Here is a 25,729-nt window from a genome sequence, read left to right as displayed (position 1 = left end):
GTCCCCCCCATCCAGCTCCCCCTTAGGCTCACTCCCATCCTGACAGGGCCCACTCCATGCTCCACTCCATGTCAGGTACACTGGATGTCTTAGCCACAGTCATGACCACCTGTCTGAAGCCCCATGCCAATGCAGAGTCCTGGCATGACTCGGATCTTGGGAACCCAAATCACAGGTGCCGGGTGGCAGAGAGGGAATGTCCTGCATCATGGCCATCCTCTGGCAAACTGGCCTGCCACATGCTCCAAAGGCAATAGCGCCTCACCCTTCTCACCAAGATGAGATCCCCAATCCAAGGGCACATATCTGCGGCATGTGACAACTCTGCAGGACACATAGAAATCTGAAAGGACCTTGCCGAGCCAGAGGCAGTGTGTACCTCCCCTGTCCCCTCCGAGCCCACAGCACAGCATGATTGTCTCTGTACCCCTATAGGCCACCCCCCCAGCACTTGTCTGCGCCTAACACCATCTGCCCTTGACGTCAAGTCCTACTTACCTTGTACAGCACTTCCAGCCGCCACTCCCCCTTGCACTTCATTGTGCCACCCACCCCTGCACTTGCGTGACATGAATGACACCAGCACCAGTAGTATTGTTGACTGGCATCCCCTTCTGCCCCACCACCCCTCAGTGCTCCGCTGCACCTACAAACATTACTTGACCGGTGCTTCACGAATGCAAAATTATTCCGTTACAGGTGTTGGGGAGGTGGAATCACAATGTTTACTGCATTATGTTGATCTAGACAAGGCACTGTGCATCGTTGCCAATTTGGACTAGCAGATCCATGTACAACATGTATACTAATTGATGTGACGATGCAATGTCAGGACCAGAGTGGTTGAAATCCAAAAAAGTAGCCCTCCTCTCCCTCCTCACTTGGTGGCTATGTCACATGCCATGTGTGTGATGGCATGTGCCTTTGACATGGCAATCACCGCCCAATGTGTGATGGCAGTGCTAGGCATCAAGGTGAGCAGGCGTTGCTGTCCAATCAGTACATAGTATGCCCTGAGCCTCCCCTACAGACCCAGTGATGGTGAATGCATAGGAGGACTCCCAGTCATGTAGGACATGTGTCGTAGGACTACTGCCTATGTTGTTCATCAGCCCTTGTTGCATGCCATGGTGCTAATGCCTGTTTCCATTTTTCTCTTTCATGTCTTTGCAGGGGACGAAGCACTTGTTGATGCTGGGGATGTGGTGGTGGAGCCGTCCCAGGAGGGCAACCCGGGCCGACCTACCACAAGTGAGGGACGTGGTGTGTTTGTGGGTGAAAACCCACAAGTGCTGCAGGCCGTGCTGTCGAGGGGTGTCTCTGGGGGTTCCTCCCCCGAGCAGTATTCAGGTGTAGACTCGGAGGATGACACCTATGTGCAGTCGCAGGTGAGTGTTCTTGGGAGAGAATCTCCTCTGTCCGACCCACCTGCAGCCAGGCCATTGGCCTCAATGGGGATGTCAGTGTCGGCAGATCAGCCTCCGGTGGTTACGGATGCAGGGCCACACCACCCAATCTCTGATCCTGTTCCTGGGGCTGCAGATCAGAGAGGGAATGCAGTCCTGCAGCCTGAGGCCTTGCCGGCACAGCAAGGCGCAGTCCGCCTTGCCCCAGGCAGGTGTGGTGCCCGTCAACGTGGTGGCCGTATGCCACCTGGCAATACCGTATGGGAGCAATCCATCTACGGTATGGCCACCCAACAGGCAGCATCATCCGAGATGATTGCACAGGCCATGGATAGGGTGGCCACTTCCATTGTCCCCCCAGAAAGGCTGATGGAGCGACTGGAGCAGGCTACAGAGTCCATCTGCCAGGCACACAGGGAGGATATGTTGGCGTCCAACATGGACAGGCGGGCGGCACTGGCGACTCTGGGGGAATCACTTTCCATGGAGTCCCAGCGCCACAGGGAAGCCCTGAGGGAAGAACTCCGTCACCTCAGGTCGACCCTGTTAGAGCTTGAGGCTTCATCCCATAGAAGGACAGAGGAGCAGCTGGAGCGTCTGACACGGACGCTCTCGGCCGAGATGCAGGCAACTCGTGCGGAGGTCAGGTCATCCCGGGAGTTACTGCATGGGGACCTCCGCATGATTATAACCCAGAACCAGAACTACCAGACCCGCCTGCTTGCAGCCATGGAGGAGCAAACTCGTGCTTTGCGTGGGCTGCCTCCCATTGTCACACCATCATCTGAGGCAGCTCCCCCACCTCCAGAGTCAGCTGCAGGGTCTGGGCAGAGCCATAGCGACTCATCTCCCACAACAGAGTAGCCGTGTGGGCCACGAGCCTATGGGGTGTTTTCCTTTCCCATGATCCACACAGGTGGATTGTGGCGTGCATCCTGTCCTCGGACCTCATAGGTGCCCCCCCCCCCCCCCCGCCGGCCCTTTCATGGCCATTTTTTCTCTTTTTCATTTTTATTTTGCAAGAGTGTTGCCTTGTGTGGGTACCTGGGCATACACTGTATTGTGGCTGGGCACATGCAGGCTTGTCCTGAGTTTGGTTTCGATGCTTGGGTAGCAGACATCCACACCCCTCCTGCTTCCCTTTCCATGGGCTTGCAAAGGGTGTGCCCAAGTGACAGCAAATTACACGGTGACATTGGACTCCCATGAGCTGTTGGCCAGTCCATAGTCAATACTGTGTAGACATTCATAGTGTTCATTGTTGTTGCACCTAACTATGCATGATGGTATGATATGTGCCTCTACTTACATATGTTGCTCATGTTTTGCAGGTATTTCACACAGATCTTCACAAGGGCATACTCTCTGGAGTCACACTACATGTCGGTAGATGTGCACTGACACTTTTGCATGGCGCCATCACTGTACACCTGGACGGTGAGGACATACCAGCAGATTCAGGTAATGAGACTACCATTGATTACATGCAATGTGTCTTGTTTGGGTGGGCTTCAGGGTGGGTTGGTGTGTAATTTGATAGAAATTACTCTTACACAGGTGTGTAGTAGTGGGCCCAGGGCGGTTAGCTGCTCAAGTGCGGCTATGTTCCATTTTGGGCACTGCTATTTGTGACACTGGTGTCATGTTGTGATGGCCAGTTTGTTTGCTGTCACATACCATGACATGGTGTCCTCAGTGGCGGGACTGTGAAGGGAGTGGGTGACATGGCAATGTTGTCATGTAGTGAATCGCCTGTGGCAATGCATTTTAGATTGATGGAGTTGTGTCTTTGCATTGTGATGCATAGCTGGTGTATGTGTAGCTAGGGGTGCACACATATTGACACTTCCATGTTAACAATCTCAGGCTGATGTGTATCTGACAGTTCATTGTCAAGTAATTTGCAGACATTGTCAGGTAGAGTCATCATTGATTGTCAGATGGCATGTGCCAGAGCAGTGTGCACTAGCCAGCACTGTGATTCCTAGGTGAAGAAGTTGGCCACCAGTTGCGTACGGGCTGCCTCCCCCCGTGCCCTTTCCCCTCCCATGCGCAGCGGGCGTGCATGTGGTTGTGGATGTGGGGGCACCACCATGTCCACGGGCAGGCCCCGGCGTGTTGCAACGTTGTGCAGGACACATGCTGCCACTATGATCCTGCACACTATTCGGGGAGCATATAACAGCTGCCCGCCAGAACGGTCAAGGGAGCGAAAGCGTGACTTCAGCACTCCGAATGTGCGCTCCACTATGCCCCGTGTAGCAATGTGGGCTGTGTTGTACCTTACCTGGGGTGGCGTGGTGGGGTTCCGGATTGGGGTCATCATGTGGGGGCTGATAGGGTAGGCACTGTCCCCTGCGGAGGTGGTGATGGGTATCATTAGTGGTGTTGTGTCATGACCCAGTATCTGACATGCATGCATGTGGAGTGGCATTCATGCTCACCAAGCAGCCATGTATCTCCATGCTGGCCAGCCTCTAGGTCCCGGCATAGGGTAGACATTCTGTAGATGAAGCTGTCGTGGGTGGACCCTGGATAGTTGGCATATACTGATGTGATGATTCCCTTGCCATTGCATACAACTTGGACGTTGATGGAATGCCAGTGCTTGCGGTTTCTATAGATGTGCTCTGTTGCCCTGGGAGGACGTAGAGCCACATGTGTGCAGTCAATAGCACCAAGCACTTTGGGGATTTGAGCCACACCATAGAATTCCTGGGTGCACGTCCGCCTTTCTGCATGAGTCCTGGGGAGATATATGTGCCTGCGGACTGAGGGCCGTGCAGTGATGATGTTCAAGACCTGGTGTAGGCAGCGTGACTGCGTGGCCTGTGACACACCACCCACTATGGCACTTGTCCGCTGAAAGGATCCAGTGGCCAAGAAGTGCAGTACATTCAGGACCTTCTGCAGGGGGCTGAGTGCTTGGGAGCACAGGGTGGGTGATGTGAGGTCATCCTCCCACTCACTGACCAGGTCCAGTATGATGTGTGCTGGAAACCTGTACCTCCCATACACCTGGTCATCAGGCATCCCGAATAGGCTGGTTCTGGGTGTGAATATTCTGGCCCTGACTCTCCTCCTCATCCTCCTTTGGTAGCCCACTGCCACTGCTGCTAGGAACGGTATGTTCATCCTGGCATCTGGCTTGTTTATTGAAAAGTGCGCAAATTAATGCCTTGCGCGTGTAGTAGGCAGCGTGTGAGCCTCGCACCCCTGGAATCGAGTTCCCACTCCAATCGCGTGTATATATTCCCACGCTGCAGGCATACAGGTGCGCTGACGTACTTGCCTGTGTAAGGGGCCGCGCGGCCCTGAAATACACGTACATAGGCCAATGGCGTGTACGCGCACTTTTGGCCAATTACACGCGATGAAATACACGTACATAGGCCAATGGCGTGTACGCGCACTTTTGGCCAATTACACGCGATTACACTCAGACGTGCAGGATTTCCACGTGTGCTCCGTCTTCACGTGCTGAGTGGGGAACGCCCGTGCGGATCACGTCAGACGCGCTCACGCGATGAGGGACTCTGGTCCAATAGAATCGCGTATGCGTGCTGACGCACTTACGCGCTAAGGGCCTTTCCTCGGATTTCACGCTGACGTGCAGGAATTTCACGTGCCAAATCACTCCGTATCAAGCTGGCCACCCGAAAACACACGGAACACCACGCTCCTGCCCCGAAGGCCGAGTTACTGCCCCCCAAGTGCCCTGAGCAGCCTCCCACGTGCTATCTGCTGCTGCCTGCCTGCCTGCCTGCCTGCTGCCACCGTGCCCTGCCATTTGGTGCCTGCACATCAGCCATCTGCAGGGGTCCAGTTGCTGTGTCCACCCCTGCTGGAACTGAAGACTCCCAACTGGGATTACATCGCTCCACAGCCCAGCCCCAGGACCCAGTTGCCCACCCACACCTGCCTCTGGGGTTGCCATGTCGGGCACTTCTACATCTGGCACCAGTGGCAACCCCAGGCCAGAGGGGCAGAGGGGCACCAGCTTCACTGCCACCGAAGTTGGTGTCCTGGTGGAGCATGTCCTGGGGCAGTATGATGCCCTCTTTGGATCGTCCCGCGCCAGCAAGGAAGGACGGGAGAGGATCTGGGCCGACTGTGTGGTTGCCATCAACGCGGAGGGGGTGGCAACCCGCAACGTCTTGAAGATCAAGAAGCGCTGGGAGGACTTGAGGTCCAGGACCCTTGTGAAGGCCCGGCGCCTCGTGGAGGGGGGCCGGGGCCACATGAGTACCATCCAGAAGAGGGTCCTGGAACGCGTACGCCCAGCGCTCCACGCCCAGATCCTTGAGAGGGAGACCCGTCTGGAGTTGAGCGGTAAGTGTCCAAGCATCACTGTGTGAGACAGGGCATGTTGCGGTGAGCTGGTTCTATGATACTTGCCTGTATGTGTGCCATGTGCCATATATGCATGTATGTGTGCTGGGACATCATGGTACTGCCTGTGCGACCAGTGATGTGTGACCCACATGGTTGTTGCATGTGTAGAAATGCGGCATGGGGAGCACTATGCAGATTTGGGACATGAGAGCATGGCAGTCTCTGTACCTGGACATGGATGGGGGTGAGGATGGGTGCTGATGCCAGGTACATATATGGTAGCCATGTCTGTGTGCCTGACCTGCATGTCTGTGACTTGTGCATGCCATGGATGCATGACTCATGTGTGTGACAATGCACAGATTCAGTGACGCACCCACCTTACCCTTGTTTTGCCTGTGTTTGGTGTGATTGTGGCCAGATGGATGTGACTGAGGTGTAGTGTGTGCATGTGATATGCATGAGCCATGATGCATGTGAGTTACATTTCATTGAATGTTTCAATAGTCATTTGGACATGCATGGAAATGTGCATGGCATGCACCATGCCTGTTACTGTGTGTGTTTCGCCTGCACTGACCCATGTGTTGTGGAGGGACATGATGGAAGTGTACTTTGACAGGGGTGCTCATCTGCTATTGCTTCCTGTCTAGGGGACCATTGTACAGTAGCCTGATGCTTGTGTTCTTTGTCTCCCTCTACACAGCGGCTAGTGAAGAAGAGGGCGGAGACGGCGCTGTGGAGCAAGGCGGCGGGGATGCCCCCACGGCTGCAGCGGAAGGGGTGGGTGAGCCCCCACAGGGGCCTGCTACGGCGGGAGACGGTGAGGAGCCATCCAGGTTGGTGGTTTGCACAGAGGAGGAGGAGGCCGACACTGGTGCACACATGGGCCCTGGTGGGAGCATCCCTGCTGGTGCAAGTGGTGCAGTCCAGGGCCAGGGGCAGGAGGCAGCACAGGTCACCGTGGAGGGGCCTGTGCATGTCGCTGTCCCTGACCCTGTGAGTGCACCACCATGCACCAGCAGGGATGCCCCGTCCCAGGCCCGTCCGCAGGTAGAGGGGATGTCCATGTCAACTGACTCCCCTCCACCTGCGGCCGTGGGAACCCCTGGCCGCGTGGAGCAGGTCCTGATTGGGGTCGCGATGCGCACGGCTGTGATTCGTGATGCCGTGCGTGCTTCCCGGGAGGAGCACGCACGTCATCACGAAGTGCACCGTGCCGACGTGGCCCAATTGGGATCGGCCATGTTCGGGGGGTTCCTGCATGTGTTGGCCAATCTGACGGCCCTCTCCTCCTCTGTGCAGGCTATCCACCAGTCGTTCTCCTTGCCGTCTTCCGGCCCAGATGCCACCATGGCCCCCTGTGGACCTGCCCCAACCAATGCAGCCAGCTCGGTGGGGATCCCATCCCTGCCGCAGTTGGGAGTCGGAGGTCCAGCAGGGGTGGACGACACAGCAAGTGGACCCCAGCAGATGGAAGATGTGCCGGCATCATCGGGCAGGGCACGTGCACGACGGCGTCGGTGGTTACCATCAGCCTGGATGCCGTCGTGCTGGCAGAGGCAGTGGCGTCGCAGGCAGCAGCGGGCTCGACGTGGGAGGCATCATGGCTCAGGGCCATCAAGATCGGAGGGGCAGGCATCGGCCGGAGGGCAGGGCAACCCTGGCATGGCGGTGTGTTCCGTGTGGGAGGAGTTTGGCCAGCGGATAGATGCGGAGCGGCAGCGGGCGGAAGAGGAGCGGCTCGCCATGGCCAGGGCGGAGATCTCCATGCATCAGGCATTGAGGCGGGCTGCGTGCCTCGAGGAGGCTCGCAGGGAATTTGGAGAGCACATGGGGTTGTCCCTGCGAGACCTCGGGGCCAGGACTGAGTCCCGCCTCCAGGACATAGACATGGAGTTCGAGGATGCCCTGGCCAACATCACCAAGTGAGCCGCAGGACTAGCCCGCTGCCTCTGTATATAGTTTTTTAGTTAGTTAGTGCTAGGTTTCCTTTATTTGAAATTTTTTTTTGGACCGCTTGGACAATGGCCACTTCTTTGTACATATTTTTTTAGATAGTTAGTATTAGGTTTAATTAGTGCTGTTGGGCTCATGGACCCTTGAACAATCCTGTAAATATAGTTATTTTTTTTGTGAGATAATTTATTTTTACTTTCATATTGGTCACACCATGACGTAATGGTTTATGTTTCATTTCATTCTACTTGTGTTTACTTTGGACAAAATCGATTCTTTTTTCTATCCTTTGTTTTTTGGTTTCTCATTTTTGTTCCCGGACATGGACCTTTTATTTGCTTTCCCAGATAGTTGTCAGAGTTAACTTTATTTTTATTTTTTAATACATTTTTATATTATCTTACACTTGTGTCATTTTTTCTTTGATTTCTTACATGCCATGATATGGGTTTTGACATTGACTTGCACCCATTGTGTATGTGTGTGTGGCGGACATGTGTTCTTTTGCTTAGTTGCCTTTGGGGTTGTGTCATGTGATTGCATTCACTATGTGGGTGCATGCAATCCTTGCCTGGGTGTTTGTGCTGGGTATGCTGGTCATTACTGCCATTATTGTGTATCGTCAGGACCAGGGGCCAGGGGGACATGGGTGGGGGCCTGGTGGAGGGTGCCCCAGGTGGATGGGGGGTTGGGGTGGTGGGAGACATGGCTTGCCCATGGGTGGGGGCCTGCTGGCAGGTTGCCCACAGTGCTGGGGGTGGGGGTGGTGGGAGACATGGGTTGCCCATGGGTGGGGGCCTGCTGGCAGGTTGCCCACTGTGCTGGGGGTGGGGGTGGTGGGAGACATGGGTTGCCCATGGGTGGGGGCCTGCTGGCAGGTTGCCCACTGTGCTGGGGGTGGGGGTGGTGGGAGACATGGGTTGCCCATGGGTGGGGGCCTGCTGGCAGGTTGGCCACAGTGCTGGGGGTGGGGGTGGTGGGAGACATGGGTTGCCCATGGGTGGGGGCCTGCTGGCAGGTTGACCACAGTGCTGGGGGTGGGGGTGGTGGGAGACATGGGTTGCCCATGGGTGGGGGCCTGCTGGCAGGTTGCCCACAGTGCTGGGGGTGGGGGTGGTGGGAGACATGGGTTGCCCATGGGTGGGGGCCTGCTGGCAGGTTGCCCACAGTGCTGGGGGTGGGGGTGGTGGGAGACATGGGTTGCCCATGGGTGGGGGCCTGCTGGCAGGTTGCCCACAGTGCTGGGGGTGGGGGTGGTGGGAGACATGGGTTGCCCATGGGTGGGGGCCTGCTGGCAGGTTGGCCACAGTGCTGGGGGTGGGGGTGGTGGGAGACATGGGTTGCCCATGGGTGGGGGCCTGCTGGCAGGTTGCCCACAGTGCTGGGGGTGGGGGTGGTGGGAGACATGGGTTGCCCATGGGTGGGGGCCTGCTGGCAGGTTGGCCACAGTGCTGGGGGTGGGGGTGGTGGGAGACATGGGTTGCCCATGGGTGGGGGCCTGCTGGCAGGTTGCCCACAGTGCTGGGGGTGGGGGTGGTGGGAGACATGGGTTGCCCATGGGTGGGGGCCTGCTGGCAGGTTGCCCACAGTGCTGGGGGTGGGGGTGGTGGGAGACATGGGTTGCCCATGGGTGGGGGCCTGCTGGCAGGTTGCCCACAGTGCTGGGGGTGGGGGTGGTGGGAGACATGAGCAGGTGTGCAGGGTAGTTCCCTGTGGTGTGTGCTGCCTGCAGGGGCCGTGGAGGGTGTACAGGTAATGCCTGGGAGCACACAGCCAAATCGCGTGTGCAACTTCCCGCGCACCCCTCGATTCCACGTTCCCTGCCATATCGCGTGTGGGACTTCCCGCGCGCCCCTGAAATCCACGTACCCGGCCATTTCGCGTGTGCAACTTCCCGCGCACCCCTCGATTCCACGTTCCCTGCCATATCGCGTGTGGGACTTCCCGCGCGCCCCTGGAATCCACGTACCCGGCCATTTCGCGTGTGCAACTTCCCGCGCACCCCTCGATTCCACGTTCCCTGCCATATCGCGTGTGGGACTTCCCGCGCGCCCCTGAAATCCACGTACCCGGCCATATCGCGTGTGCAACTTCCCGCGCGCCCCTGAAATCCACGTACCCGGCCATTTCGCGTGTGCAACTTCCCGCGCACCCCTCGAATCCACGTTCCCTGCCATATCGCGTGTGCAACTTCCCGCGCACCCCTCGATTCCACGTTCCCTGCCATATCGCGTGTGGGACTTCCCGCGCGCCCCTGAAATCCACGTACCCGGCCATTTCGCGTGTGCAACTTCCCGCGCACCCCTCGATTCCACGTTCCCTGCCATATCGCGTGTGGGACTTCCCGCGCGCCCCTGAACTCCACGTACCCGGCCATTTCGCGTGTGCAACTTCCCGCGCACCCCTCGAATCCACGTTCCCTGCCATATCGCGTGTGGGACTTCCCGCGCGCCCCTGAACTCCACGTACCCGGCCATTTCGCGTGTGCAACTTCCCGCGCACCCCTCGATTCCACGTTCCCTGCCATATCGCGTGTGGGACTTCCCGCGCGCCCCTGAAATCCACGTACCCGGCCTTTTCGCGTGTGCAACTTCCCGCGCACCCCTCGATTCCACGTTCCCTGCCATATCGCGTGTGGGACTTCCCGCGCGCCCCTGAAATCCACGTACCCGGCCATTTCGCGTGTGCAACTTCCCGCGCACCCCTCGATTCCACGTTCCCTGCCATATCGCGTGTGCAACTTCCCGCGCACCCCTCGATTCCACGTTCCCTGCCATATCGCGTGTGGGACTTCCCGCGCGCCCCTGAAATCCACGTACCCGGCCATTTCGCGTGTGCAACTTCCCGCGCACCCCTCGAATCCACGTTCCCTGCCATATCGCGTGTGGGACTTCCCGCGCGCCCCTGAAATCCACGTACCCGGCCATTTCGCGTGTGCAACTTCCCGCGCACCCCTCGATTCCACGTTCCCTGCCATATCGCGTGTGCAACTTCCCGCGCACCCCTCGATTCCACGTTCCCTGCCATATCGCGTGTGCAACTTCCCGCGCACCCCTCGATTCCACGTTCCCTGCCATATCGCGTGTGGGACTTACCGCGCGCCCCTGAAATCCACGTACCCGGCCATTTCGCGTGTGCAACTTCCCGCGCACCCCTCGATTCCACGTTCCCTGCCATATCGCGTGTGGGACTTACCGCGCACCCCGGTATGCACGCACACATTTATTTTTTCTCTCTGCGCGTGTCTGTGTTTGTGGGTACCCCTTTGTACGTCATTTGTCCAGGAGGGCAACAGTATTGTACATTGGTTATGTCTGTATATAGGTGCTATTTGTTGGCGCGCCTTTTAGCGCACATTTCTTGCAGGCGCAGACACGCTACCGCCTGCTTTCTTGTGGCGGTCGTGTTTGTGCCTGTTTGTGCCTGTGCGCTGCTTTGAGCGTGCGCTTTTTTGCCCTATTCTATTCCATGAATACGTGTTGTATGCGAGCGTGTGGGCGTTCCGCGCACTTGCCTCCTGAACTTTCCCCGTGCCGCCCACATTCTTCCCCATTCCGAGTGTTGTGCCCCATTTTATTCCCCATTCCGAGTGTCCCGCCCTGTGTTCCGCCTACTTTAGAGCTGTGCGCTGCGCTCGGAGTGATGGCACAGTGGCCGTGGCGCACGACGTTGGTTGACCTGTGCGCCGGCCTGCGCCGCGCGCTTTTTCGGCGCACGTCCTCTGCTTTTCTTGCGCACGGACTTCCATGAATCGACGTGCGCTGGTTTCCCTGCGCTTTGCGCTGATTTTCGGCGCAGCGCACGTATTGGCCCCTCTGCGCCGGGATTTTCGGCGCACATTTATTCCATGAATCGGCCTGTGTGTCTATATCTTTCTTTCTACAATATTTTGAATGCACACGTTTAATGAATTTAATTGCATCTTCACTGTACCTGGTCATTGGACACTGCCATTAGGTATGACTGAGAATTGGAATACCATTGGCCCTTATGAATTGAAGTAAAGCCCCAAGGCAGTTTTCAACCTTACCCGACTTTCTTGAGCAATATTTAAGCAAGTGGGGCCATTACTGAATCAGGTAATGGCCCGGGGCATTACCTGACTCAGTAATGGCCCCGGGGTGAGGGGCATACTGTTATTAGTACCCCAGCCTGCAAGAATAAAATGACAAAAAAATGGCAGCCGGGGAAGGGAAAACAAAGTCCATGTTCCCTTTCCAATGCAGCCGTCCGGAGCGGACGTGCTGGGGATAGAGTCCCCAGCACGTCCACTCTCGAAAAAACAAGGTAAGTGGAGTTGGGACGGTGGGAAGGGGATTATTGAGGGTGTGGGGGTGTCAAAAACGCTCACCTGAATCCCCGGTGGGGGAGGATGGGAGCCCTCAGCCCTGCGGAGGCTCAGAGCGGGGATTACCTTGTTCCCAGCCTCCTCACTGGCTGCGGGGCTGCCACATCCCCCCCCCCGCCGGGGATGTGAATGAAGCAAGAGCTTCGGGGGATTCTCGGCAAAGTATGGACCGGGCGAGGGCCAATCAGAATGTTTGTTACCTTCTGGTTGACCCTCGCCGGGTACTAATATGCTATCCTTGGTTCTGTCATTTCTTACTGATAAGATCAGAGGTGCAAATATACATCTGTATAATATCAGTCCATCTCCCTAATGCCAAATGAGCTCTTAAAGGAAGATACTATGAAAAACATCTACAAGATCTACTGTGTCCATAATGGAAGATGGATGCACCTTTTATATTTGTAGTATAGCCATTTCACAATTCAGCTATTCAAGATAAGACATTTCAATACATTTTGATTGTATTATTTTATGCTCTTCTTATTCTAGGTATGGTGTGGGACATACAGGCCTGAATATGCTGTTAACTCCATAAAAACTGATGTGCACAGTCCAGGAAAATTCAGGTCAGTACGAAAATATTATAATGTTTCTGTTTAAGTCACCTTACCTGACATTTACCAACCCAGAATGTACTCCTGCTTCTGTAATACCACCGCTCTCTAAGTTTGGCATATGTTCCTTTTGAATTTGATACGGAGCAGAAGTATATGAGGTTATTGGAGAAAGGTGGCATGGTGCCATTTTTGAAGATTTCTACTTTCATATGAGTCATCATGAACTTGTAATGGATTTGTTAATGAGGGAAGAAGAAGCAAGGCAGGTAGTTATATAATCTAATCTTCTGTTTATTAAGACATTTGCACTCTGCAATCTTTTGATAATCTGGCACCAGATGCTCTAGACCCCTTCATTAAGCAAACGCTGCCTCTTCTGATGTCAATTAATTACCACCTATTTTAGTTAATGAGAACACGGTTTGCCCTGTCACACCTTTGCTAACCATATTTTATCTATTACGCAGAAGCAACACTGTTGGAAAGCTGAAGCAGAATGATACTCGATTAGCATGGATAAATTGTTACCCTTCACACTTTGGGCTCGAGCGTCAAACGTTTGTTGAAAGCGCAAATGCTGTTTGTGCATACTGTACTTAACAAATTCAGACCCTATGCATCTTCAATCAACAACCATGCTGTTAATCTTTGCACTCCACAATCTGGTGGCTGCCCATATGGCTAACCTGGCCGGTCGGTACCAACCACAAACAAAGTCAAGATGTTGATATCGACAAGAGGGTAACGGGTACTTCTGACCTGCATCCATCAAAACCAAAGGTTTCTGCATCTGCCCTCCTGCTATCTAACACCCTGCCCTCCTTTCTTACAGAGCCATGCACACCAAGGACATCATTATTGGCTGAGGTCCACTATATAAGACTACTTTACATTACATACACAAAACTGCTTTTTTACATGTGCAAATGGCATTTGCACTACAGCTAGTCAAATCACAGAGACACAAATATTATTTGTGCATGCACAAAATGCATTTGTGCTTTCTTGAATTTTCGGTAGTCTGTGTAATTCATCTAAGAGAACTCGATGCTGGAGGGAGTCAGTGAAGAATCTTGAGTGCAGGATACCAGACCAGCTATCATGCCAGTCACTTATCTCACATTCCACTAAAACTGTAAATCACAATTCCTCTAATATTTCTATGATGTGATTTTGGCTTAATGAAGCCTGCAGAGCTGTTGGTCAGGATCAGCAGAACATATTACTCCACTAACCAGCTGTGCCATTTTTGAGAAGTATGCATATTGACATGCCCAGTCCAAATTATATGGTTGTCATCGCCTCAAACATGTTATCGGCAGACTCTCACATCTCCCATGCCCCATCCTTGTTAAATGTTGACATAATTAAACAAATATGTACAGCTATGAATAACTGATAGAAATAGGACAGCAGTGGTTTAAGAACAAATTACAGAAGGATCAGAAATGACCCTTGAATGCATTGCTCATCCCCTTCATTTTGCAGTGTATCCTGTTTGTGAATCAGAATGCATTTTTAAAATACATACAAATGTCCCCTTTCACCTCCTGTTTTATATCATTGTGGAAAATGGCATCTGAATATGCACACCCACAATGCACACAGTCAAAGACTGTGAATTTGGTGCAACATGCACTTACCTTCATTTGCATGGAAAAAGGTTTTGTGAATCGGCCACTTTTTTTTTAATTTTTAAATGGAACCATTATTCAACGGAATCGTTCTGAATTTCTTAAAAGATGTTACACTGCAGGCAGGAATGAGTCTTGTCGTTAGACTGAAAATTGTCTCCAGGGTAGTTCAATTCATTATGAAAATGACTGACTATGTGGAAATACATGCACACGATCCATTTTTTAAAAGATCTCTCAATGGGAATAAACTATAGTCTTTAAAAATTGCAACTTTATTAGTGGTGTACCAAACTTTAGTCTTCAGTAGGTATTCCAGTCAAATGACTTCTTGTTATTTAGCTCCAGCCAAATACGTTTATCTTCTCATTTGAAGCCAAATTAACAACTTAGGGTCTGGTGTTTTTCAGTAGATTTTTTCCATTGAAAAACAATTTTATAAATCAGGCCCTTAGAGAGGTAGAGTGCACACTGTAACAGTGAAGTAAATGAAACAGTCTTACAGCATTCTTGATCAAATAGCAGAATAGAGTGCATGGTAAGGCTTTTGGGAAAACCTGAAGAATTTACAACAGGTTGTATAGACATGTAGGCCCATGGTAAATGTAGCTATAGTTCAGGCAGAGTGACATCCATTTACTAAGAAGACTCTCAGAGTGATCAAATGTTGGAAAATCTGTTCACTTCTCCTCTGGTGAAGTCGCCTGAGTGGGTATGTAGGAATAGATGTGAGGACTCTATTTGTATGGTACTGTGCGAAGAAAGCTATGATCTATTAGTGAGACATGTGTGCAGAGATGGACTTGCCTGTTCGGAAAATGGAAGAATTTCCTACAGTTAGATGTCAGTTAACTATGGGGATAGTGCAAGATGTGGCCAATATTTCTCCACCTACACTGGCCTCTTCGGAAAATATGCCTATTTGCAAATATCTGCATCATGCTTTGGGCCGGTCTGCTTCAATTGTAAAGTTATTAGCAAGGAGAGCAATTGTCTGTATGGACAAGAAATAGAGGTCTGTATCTGCTGGTGTTGTGGGGTGCAATTCTGAAGATTGAGAAGCACCCAGAAAGCCGTATGGCCTTGATCTTGCAGTGCGGCGGAAAGGAGGAGTAAGGAGTAGTGGACTATCATATGATGCAAGTGAGAGTCCTCCCCAACAGGCAAGTGCTTACTTAGATTTCAGAAGCTCTGTGCAGATTCAGTGGTATGGCTTTGTGAGCCTGCTCCCATCTTATCTGTCTCCTTTAGGTTACTTCAGGTTAGAAGCATATCCCTCTAATAGGGCAGTGTGCCCTTGATGCCCTTGATGCTGAGGACTGAAAATTGGGTTTTATGTCTGTTTACCTCACACCAAAGGTCACACTGTGGATTCCAGCACAAAAGGCAGCATCCTGCTGTATTTTGTGTGTGGCCCTCTCCCCTTCTTTGTCCCCCCAACGCTTGGCCACTGTTAGGGAGAATTCTCCAGAGTGGCTAATTTGCCTTACCTACTGAGTCCCTCAGCAGCTTTGCTGGATTTCTAGGATTTTTTTTTTCACCTGGTAAGAGTGTGAGTCTTTTTTTCCTACTCTTACATGTGTTTTGCTCTGTGTGTTTAACATTTTCTTGTGTTCATAGACTGTGGAGCCTCACCTACTCAATAGGCATCATCTTTTTATTGTGTGTTACACAGCTCCTTCAGTGCAGTGACACAGGGTTGACTTTTAGACTTCCCAACTCAAACTCCATTTTCTGGGACTGACTACTGTTCCCAGAACATGTAAAGTTGCCATTAACTTTATTAGTCTTTTCAAATCCACAGACCCAGTCCAAACTATCTTACATAAAGTACTGGAAATGGTTAATACTTATCCCTTTTTGTGTGTTTCTCTTACAGCCTCTTTTCGCTCCCTTTTCATCAAGACTTGGCTGGTGACAGTGGTAACTACCCTATTTTTCCTACCACGGTTATCTTAAATAACTCTGGTATTGTTTTAGGCTATCTTGGTAGCCTCGAACTTAAACCCGCTAGACCATATACGTTTTTATACGGTTCGGCTGGGTTTATTTGCCATTTCTTTTTGAAAATGTCTTTCCCGTGTTTTACTCTGTGCGCCAAACCAGGTTTGGTTCCTTTTTTCACCGTCTTTTTGCAGGCTTTTACACAGAAGCCCTCCTTAGGCGTCTGAAAGTCTGGGTAGGCAGGATGTGAGGGAGGGGTTTTAGGACCCCTGCCATGGGTTCTCTTGGTAACCCAAGTCGCACTCCTGTTTGATTGGCTAGGTGACTGTCCCGCCAGGACAGCCAGCCTGTTGTGTGATTGACAGCCAGGCTGTGTGAATGGGGGAAAACTGCATAAAAAGCAGGTCTCTGGGTCTGGAAAGGCAGAGTCGCCACTGGAATGAAAGAACTGACGAGGAGCTGACAGAAGAGGACCCCTACAATGACTGTACCACCCGGTGAAGCCCTGCTGCAGGTCCGAATCTTCAGACAACAGAGGAGATCTACCAGGAATCTTCTTCCCCTGAGCTGGTGGGACCAACAAGTTCGCCCAAACCAGGACTCCCTCCTCTGGTCGAATTTGCTGTAAAGAGCTACAGTGAACCAGATAGCCAGGAAGGTCGGACCCTGCTTGGGTTTTAAGGAGCACATCTTTTATTTGTTGCTTTGCTTTGCTGCTGGATTCTTCCCTAGGCAGTGCAGGACCCTGCAGTCTTCCTACTTCATGTTAGTCCGACAGTCGCTTCAGGAACCGTGAGCCTGCAGGAACTGCCAGGAACGTCCGCCTCAGCTGCAGCTTCTTCTCCATTTAAAGGTACTGTGCAAATCCGGTTGTTTGTTTCATCCAGCTGCGGTGAAGGTGTGTGAAGCATTTCGCCAATACGAGGTCTTGTCCTTCTCTACTCTTTAAACTAACTTTTCTGCCAACCAACTTCGTCCTGAACTCTTGGCAAAGTCTTAACCGCGAACTACCCTGAACTGTGTGATCTTGAGCAAAAGAACTTTGTTCTATTGACTTTGGCCCTAAGCCTTTTTGATTTGATTCCATCACTGTAGTTCCTCTTTCTAGATTGCCCTGCTTACTTACCTGTTGGTGCTGCTCAATTTTTACCACACTTTGTCTTTCCCGCCCTTTTGAAATTACTGGAGTGCCATTGTGCTCATACTTCATTTTGAGTTTAAATTGCTAAGAATCTATTGGGAGTGGTGTGGTGTATTAAGAGTGTGATTTTTCAACTGCTTTACTTCAGTGAAATGTTTTACAACTGATGTGTAAATAAATGTATATCTAGTGAATGTTTGTTTGAATCATAGTAATGCTGTCTTTTGTGTAACTATATATACTGCTCTCTTGCTCTTGAGATAGGTCTGGCTGCTCAGCCATCTCTACCACTTTACTGTGTAGTACGGGCATGTACAAAAGGTGAATTTGTACTGTTACTTGTAGTCTTAATTGTGTGTGGTGTTCCGAAAGGGTACTGCATATAATTCTGTCTAACAGCCACCATGTGGCACCCTCTGCCCACCTCAACCCGCTCCCGCCCCATCCCCCACTTTCCTGATGTTGGCTCCTGGCTTCCCTACTCCATCTGCAGTCTGCAGAGCATGGTGCCGGAAACTGGGGGCATGGCATGGTTTTGTTGCAACCTCTTGTGCCCGGGGGTTCCGGCGTCACACGCTGCAGACTGTAAGCAGAAACTTGACAGTGATGTGCCTGTGTTTTCAGAAAGCCCAACATTTGCTGCCAGGTGAACACACTCATCTCATGGAAATGCTACGATCATCAGGCCTGTCCGTGTGCAGGCCAAAGGGGCAATGTGCAATGAGGAATGCCACATAAATTATAATGAGGCAGTCTTTGCATGTGTGCTGTACCGCATTGCATACTACAGTGAATAGACGTACACGGCCTGTATGGTATAATAGACATATCCTTCAATTGTATTCAAAATGCAACTTTCAGGGCAATCCCATATCCCTTAAACTGAAATAGATCGCAATGCATACCAAGTGCTTCAATGTGAAGAGGTCTTCCAAGTGTAGGCAGTGATCATGAGGATCACTACCTGAATACTGGATGCTGCTGCTCTGTGCTTAGTGAAGCAATCTTGCATGGACAGCTTCCACTTTGGGGTCTTGGGAGCTGCAAGGAAGGAGAACTCACTTTCCACATAACCTACCTTTTCACTCATAAGAGGTGGCAATGTGTGAGATGTGCAATGACAGTTGCAAATCACAGTGGGCCTCATTACAAGGTTGGAGGAAGCCTTGCCCCATAGGGCTCAATGGGAATGGGGAGGATGGTAGCAGCAGTACCGTTCAAATGGTACCGTTGCTACCATCATGTTCCGCTCGTGGGCACCAATACGGCCACATGGTCAGACCAGGTAGCTGCAAGGGCACCCACGAGCAGAAGTCGTAGTATGGCGGTACGGTAGCAATGGTGCCGGAAGCGATCCCGGCGCCGTTGTTGCCTTACCACCATACTCCTAATGAGGCCCAATGTCCAATTTGTTCATTGCAAACTCCCACTTTGCATTTCTGATGCCTGCCAATTTGAGTAGCATTGTGTTAGGAAAGAATTCTCTTTTATGAAACTTTCCCCTCCATATTCTATGGACCCCCAAAGTCTTTCTTTGTATTACACCTTGTCCTGGCCTATTACAGTGAAGTGAAACCTTCAGCTTTACTCCACTGGCCTTTTTCTCATTAGCCTTTCTGACTGTCAGTACTGCGAAACTATGTTTCCCTTTTGTCTTTTTACATTTGACCATTTTGAGTAGTTTTTTAACAGTGGACTCAGTATCTTACAATGCAGTGCAGTGGGTATACTTTTGCATCACCCTAGACATTTAGACTGTGTATTTTGGTCACTTGTATTTGTGCCTAAATACAAGCTGGTGGAAGCAGATACATGTTTACAATGTTTGCGTATTTGTAGCAAGCACATTCACGTTTACCATGGCTCTCTACTAAACATGTCTAGTGCCCTAAAATGGCTGTTCCATGAGATCTTTTACTTGTTCTTTGGTCATATTGTTTCTTGGCCTTCTTCCTGCCTTCCCAGGTCAGGGACTCCCTTATATGGTCATACATTCACCAGGGAAAGCTGTTGTTTTCGTGGGCTAGTGCATGCCATTTGTGTGTGGTCCCAGAAAGTGGGTGGGACTGGCTAGTCCCACTCACATCCATGGTTCCCTGAGAGTCTTGGAGGTGTGCATGAGTGAAACCCACAGTGATCCCTGTTTGGACCACTGCTGAATGTTTATATGGTGCATATCCTTACCATTGGTGGGCTTGCATTTGTTTCCAGGCGGCAGGATTTAGGCTAAGAAGGGGACTCCTGCTGCCATTTCAGCAGATCAGCATTGGATCCAAGTATGCCTTGTAAAAGAGCAGACAACTGAAGTTCTATGGATGACTCCCGAGAAGGCCTAGCAACCCTTCCTGGATCTGGCCTGGTGAAGCCCTGCTGGACTATCTGCTCTGAGAAGGCCCTGTGCGGTGTTTCAACACTTGGACTCATGGGACCAACGAGTCTCAATGCCTTCTCGAGTTGCAGCTAGCCTGAGCACTCAGAATCATTGATGGAACACCCGGTGGACTGACCAGCTCTCCAGTGGGTTACCTGAACAGAAGCGTTGCTGTTCTGTATTTTCGGCCAGAACGTATGTAGTTGCCAATTCGTGCTACAAGTTGCCTTCCTGGAAAGTTCCAGCTTCCCAGCATAAAGGGATCCTGTCCTGGAATGTCTATTTCGATCGGGATGGGAGAGACACCTACTGTCACCCGTGTTCCGTGACTGTTGGTGAAACCAGCTGTCCTCCATGTGGTACAGTGTCCTGAAGAGGAGGTCTGCATTGGTGCCTGCTGTATTTCTTCATCGACCATGGTTGCACTCAGCTTTTGGGCCTGACCAGAATCACCTCTGCACCTGCAGCTCCTGGGCACCTTCTAATGGATCAACTGGTGGGAAAACCTACCTCCAACGATTCCCAGTTGACCTGCCTGGTCAATTATGAAAATTGAAGTCAGGGGGTGAGTGCTCGCAATAAAATCAGCAGCCCTGTCTCTCCTATAATAAACCTTACAATAAACTTTGGTTTATTCCATTCCATCGCTTTCCAAAAATGTGTTCTAAAAGATGTTCTAAAGGATCAGAAAATAATCGTATTTACCTGTAAAATTGTTGAGAAGTCTTCTGGGACCTTTTTCACCATGACAACAACTCATCCTACATCAGTCCTCTCCTAAAAGAAGCTTTGTGACTCTTAGACACAAGGCCACATTCAACCTTGGGATTGGACTTACAAATTTACTGCATTTATTCTTGTGAACTCGTTTTCTGTACTGCATCATTACTTACATTCTTTTAGTTGTTTAAATGAATTGTGTGCATCTCTATAAACCAAAGATGACTGCACCTATGTTTTATTACTGAGAGTTTTGTGCTACAAATACTTGCTTGTTTGATTTTTCAATTGTGTTTTGTGCCTGTATAAATATAGTTTTTTTGTCTAAGTAGAATCATTGGGCCTCTTTTCGACCCTACTGGTCCGGAAACCAGGGTGACGGTAATTTCACCGGCACCCTTGTTTCTGGACCGGCAAATTACGAGTTTGCCTGCTGAGGGCGCCTGACTTCCAGGCCCGCCAGACATGTAATGTCCCATTGGTACCGGAACTCAGGTGCCAGTAAAATATTATGAGTCTGGTGCAACACGCCGTTAGCACTGGCAGGGTTACCGCCGGACCCGTAATGTGGCCCATTGTGTATTTCACTGTGTGGACTCATTGCGGACCCCTGTGCATACTCCTGAGACTAAGCCTTGACCACTCTCCATGCTTACCTTGAATGGGTTTGGCTAACTTTTCGACCCTACTGGTCCGGAAACCAGGGTGACGTTAATTTCACCGGCACCCTTGTTTCTGGACCGGCAAATTACGAGTTTGCCTGCTTAGGGCGCCTGACTTCCAGGCCCGCCAGACATGTAATGTCCCAGTGGTACCGGAACTCAGGCACCGGTAAAATATTATGAGTCAGGTGGCAACACGCCGTTAGCACTGGCAGGGTTACCGCTGGACCCGTAATGAGGCCCATTGTGTATTTCACTGTGTGGACTCATTGCGGACCCCTGTGCATACTCGTGAGACTAAGCCTTGACCACTCTCCATGCTTACCTTGAATGGGTTTGGCTAACCTCTCAGAGTTCCCCTGTTCACTATAACTAGGGTGGCTTCCTGATGTCCACCATGTCAGATTTTAGAAATCCACCATGCCGTCACAGAAAGAAAGGCGAAAGACGCGGCGTAATGGACATTGCGTCCATTACGCCGCGTCTTTGGCTTTCTTTCTGTCCTGGAGTGACTCAGCAGTCCTTGCAGACCCCTGCAGAACACAGCCTGCACGGAGCACCGCTCGCGTTTTGCCACCAGGACTGTGTATCACACGAAATCCTCGCGGATCCCAGTCCTGCATGTGAGGAGCCCCGATTGACGGCCCCACACACGAATACCTGGTGGAATTTCTTCCACCCAGCACCCCCACACAGACCACGTCCTGATGAATGCCGTAGTAGACACGAGGCCCATCTAGCCCCCTGAGACGGCAGAAACACCTTGGTGTAGACGCACCTCTTACCTACAGTGTAACATCACTGTTTGTGTCAAGAATACTATGTTTTTTTCGTTTTGTTTGGTACTTGTCATTATGCTGTTCACTATGTTGTGACTATTACTGAATTGTCCTTGGTTCTGTCGCACAAGCATTCACCGGCATCACTGGTGTCTGCTCTCATGGTCTATATGTGTGGTATAGAAAGTAAGGTTTGGTGAAAAGAAATGTTATCACATCGATCAATCCCATTCACGATGTATAATACAGTCCAAACAATCTTTTGAGTAAAATACCATTACTTAAGTGTCTGTGTTGATTTATCTTAGACAACAAGGTATACAGGAGAGTATGAAGGTGTTCCTTCTTTTGACCTGTTCAATTGTATCCATGTTTATAAGTAGCCTTCCTGGGCAGAATAGGTCCCCCTACAGGAGCCCTAATTCAGAAATCCATTGTACTCTACACATACGAACCGGGGGGAACTGTTATTTACACCCTGTTTAGGACTGCTAACTTATACATATTAAACTCATTCTTGAGAATATTGTCATTTATTTTTGGGGCCTGACGAATGCCCTTTTTTGTGCACCACTCTATGTCGTGTTTCTTTACTCTGGAAAGAATAATCATATTCATGAAAAAATTCTACCTCACACTTATAAGGTTTATCTAGCAAGTCAAAGCATTTAGCCTGGGTTGATGAAAATAAGCAACTTGAGTGAAAGTTTACTATGGCATACTTTATAAGAGGATGACATATTTAAGCCCCCATCAGCATCATAAAATGTTAGGAGGTAATGGTTAAGCTGGCAGCACTTCCATGTAACACCTCCTTTACCGTTCCTCCTAATTGTGGTTTAGCAAACCGCAAATATGAAATCGCTCGCTTCGACATGGGGCCAACACGAGAGTAATTCTGCCTCTTCCCAATAAAGGGCCTCATTACGACTTTAACCGTGTGGTCCAAAACGGTGGTAATGCAGTGGTTACACGGTTACCACTGCAAATTAACAAGGGGGGTCCTGGGAGTCCCTCTGCCAGACATTAGTCCTGGTTACGAGAGACTTACCCAGAGTCTTTAGCTCACTATCTTTCACAGAGAAGAAATGTCCCAAACATATCAGTCTTTGTCCTGCCCTGGGGCAGTCCAGCACCGAAATGCTAGGCAATTCTCCTCTGAACAAGAGCACCAACAGAAACCCCAGACACGTGTTTCGGTCTGGTTGGACCTCATCAGTAGGGTGGATCTGTGCCTCTCTAAGAATAGTGAGCAAGGGGTCCACGTCTGGATTGCCCTAGTAACTTAGGGTGAGACCCAAAGTTACTTAAATATGCAAATTAACAAGGGGGGTCCTGGGAGTCCCTCTGCCAGACATTAGTCCTGGTTACGAGAGACTTACCCAGAGTCTTTAGCTCACTATCTTTCACAGAGAAGAAATGTCCCAAACATATCAGTCTTTGTCCTGCCCTGGGGCAGTCCAGCACCGAAATGCTAGGCAATTCTCCTCTGAACAAGAGTACCAACAGAAACCCCAGACACGTGTTTCGGTCTGGTTGGACCTCATCAGTAGGGTGGATCTGTGCCTCTCTAAGAATAGTGAGCAAGGGGTCCACGTCTGGATTGCCCTAGTAACTTAGGGTGAGACCCAAAGTTATTTAAATATGCAAAAAACAAGGGGTGTCCTGTGATTGCTATTGGTAGTCTTCTTCAGAGAAGAATTGCCTAGCATGTTGGTGCTGGACTGCCCCAGGGCAGGACAAAGACTGATATGTTTGAGATATGTCTTCTCTGTGGAAGAAAGTGAGAAAGTGAGATAAAGACGCTGGGTAAGTCTCTCGTAACCAGGACTAAGGTCTAGCAGGGGGACTCCCAGGACCCCTCTTGGTAATTTGCATGAAAAACCTGCATATAACCACAAAAAGTCAAACAGTAAGTATATAATGATTGAACTCACAAACACCACAGCATAACACACCCATTCAAGCAAACTCCTCACCATACACCACAATCCAAAATGACAAAGACTGATATGTTTGGGATATTTCTTCTCTGTGAAAGATAGTGAGCTAAAGACTCTGGGTAAGTCCCTCGTAACCAGGACTAATGTCTGTCAGAGGGACTCCCAGGACCCCCCTTGTCAATTTGCATAATTAAGTAACTTTGGGTCTCACCCTAAGTTACTAGGGGAATCCAGACGTGGACCCCTTGCTCACTATTCTTAGAGAGGCACAGATCCACCCTACTGATGAGGTCCAACCAGACCGAAACACGTGTCTGGGGTTTCTGTTCGTACTCTTGTTCAGAGGAGAATCGCCTAGCATTTCGGTGCTGGACTGCGCCAGGGCAGGACAAAGACTGATATGTTTGGGATATTTCTTCTCTGTGAAAGATAGTGAGCTAAAGACTCTGGGTAAGTCCCTCGTAACCAGGACTAATGTCTGTCAGAGGGACTCCCACGACCCCCCTTGTCAATTTACACGGTTACCACTACATTACTGCTGCATTACCTCACTGAATTTGGAGGTAAGGCAGAGGAAAAACCTCCAGCAGATGTAGGTAATTCCTCAACTTTACTGCCAAAAACCAGCCAAATCGGTGGAATTACAGCCAGTGGTATTTCCACCAAAATCCCCATAGAGTCCTACGGACTCCAATCAATGGGGACTAACTCTACCTAGCACCACTTGTGATCTGGCGGTAATTATGCCAGACCAAGTGGCAGTCTCAGAGTAAATCCGTTTGGTCGTATTGCTTTGGATTTACCACCAAAATGCCACCAAAATTTGAATGAGGTCCAACGGTTTTTGTTGTGACAAAATGAGGACTAACACTAAACCTAAGGTGAATTAGAGTGTTAGGATATCATAGGAGCAATGTGCTTGCCTGGGGCACAAAAAAAGGGGAACAACATATGTTCTATCCCTGGGTTATTTTTTAGAAGGTGGAGGAATCAGGCATTAAGTATGATATAAATCCCCAGTAAAAAAGAATATATATATATATATGTATATATATATATATATAAAATAATATTACTTCAATCAATAAAAGTTACTCGTAATGATGCACAGGGTCTGATTGTTAAAAGGCTTGTTACTTTGTTACTTATAAGCAGCTGTACACACCCCATTTCTAAGAGGTGTTTACTGTATATGCAATTGTAAGCAGAATTCAATCAACGGAAAACAGTAATTTAAGGGCGCGTGCATCAGTGACCGGTTGTTGGAGAAGTGAAGTTCAAAGAAGCTTGTATGTGAGAGGTTAACAATTACAAGCACCCCCTCATGCACGCATAAACATAGGAGCCGTTCACAAGCCAGCTTTGCACTACACTTCAGAGTGACTTTTGGACATATAGTTCTTTTTTTTTCAATACAGAAATTTCATCAACATATTGCCACTATTTCAAACTGAACATATTATCGAAGTGTGGGCAATACAGCCACACAAGGCGCTGTCTATTGTTTTGCCACCAGGTCTCGCCTTGTCATTCAACATGGCTCATTGGGCTGAAAGTAAGTTCCTATCCATTTAGGCCGGAGTCATTGCCAGAACGTTGGTGGCCATTTATAGGAAGCGTCTCCTAGGAAACGAAGAGCCGCTGTAGCTATTGGTTTGATTCGCCTCACCAGTGATCTCATATTATTACTTTTCATCGCCACATTATTAGTTATGGCAATTGTGCGTGAAATATAAGCAATTGTTCGATTTTTCAGTATGCTCCAAATCAATTTTTAGATGATTACCCAAGATTGTTCTTTAGAGTACTGCATTTATAAGCCAATGTGTTTCTGGTCGAACATTTCCAGAAAGACTGGGGAATGTTGTCATACTTTTGATTATAATTTGTAAATTGAACAGTGATGGTTAGATATGTCTTTTGGCTT

General features: G+C 50.2%; 1 protein-coding gene across 4 annotated transcripts in view; it reads left to right on the top strand.

Annotated features, from left to right (window-relative positions):
* MME (membrane metalloendopeptidase) overlaps positions 1 to 25,729 on the top strand; it is a 589,667-nt gene that overhangs the window by 510,790 nt on the left and 53,148 nt on the right. For all 4 annotated transcript variants that reach the window (XM_069618415.1, XM_069618414.1, XM_069618413.1 and 1 more), the window contains exon 22: positions 12,541 to 12,617. In XM_069618415.1, the coding sequence (XP_069474516.1) occupies positions 12,541 to 12,617 (77 nt within the window). The remainder of the gene's footprint in view (positions 1 to 12,540; positions 12,618 to 25,729) is intronic.

The sequence above is a fragment of the Ambystoma mexicanum genome, chromosome 10 (genome assembly GCF_040938575.1).
Source record: "Ambystoma mexicanum isolate Mex_15411 chromosome 10, UKY_AmexF1_1, whole genome shotgun sequence".
Taxonomy (NCBI): Eukaryota; Metazoa; Chordata; class Amphibia; order Caudata; family Ambystomatidae; genus Ambystoma; species Ambystoma mexicanum.
The sequence above is the reverse complement of the archived record's forward strand: the minus strand, read 5'-3'. Positions and strand labels throughout refer to the sequence as shown.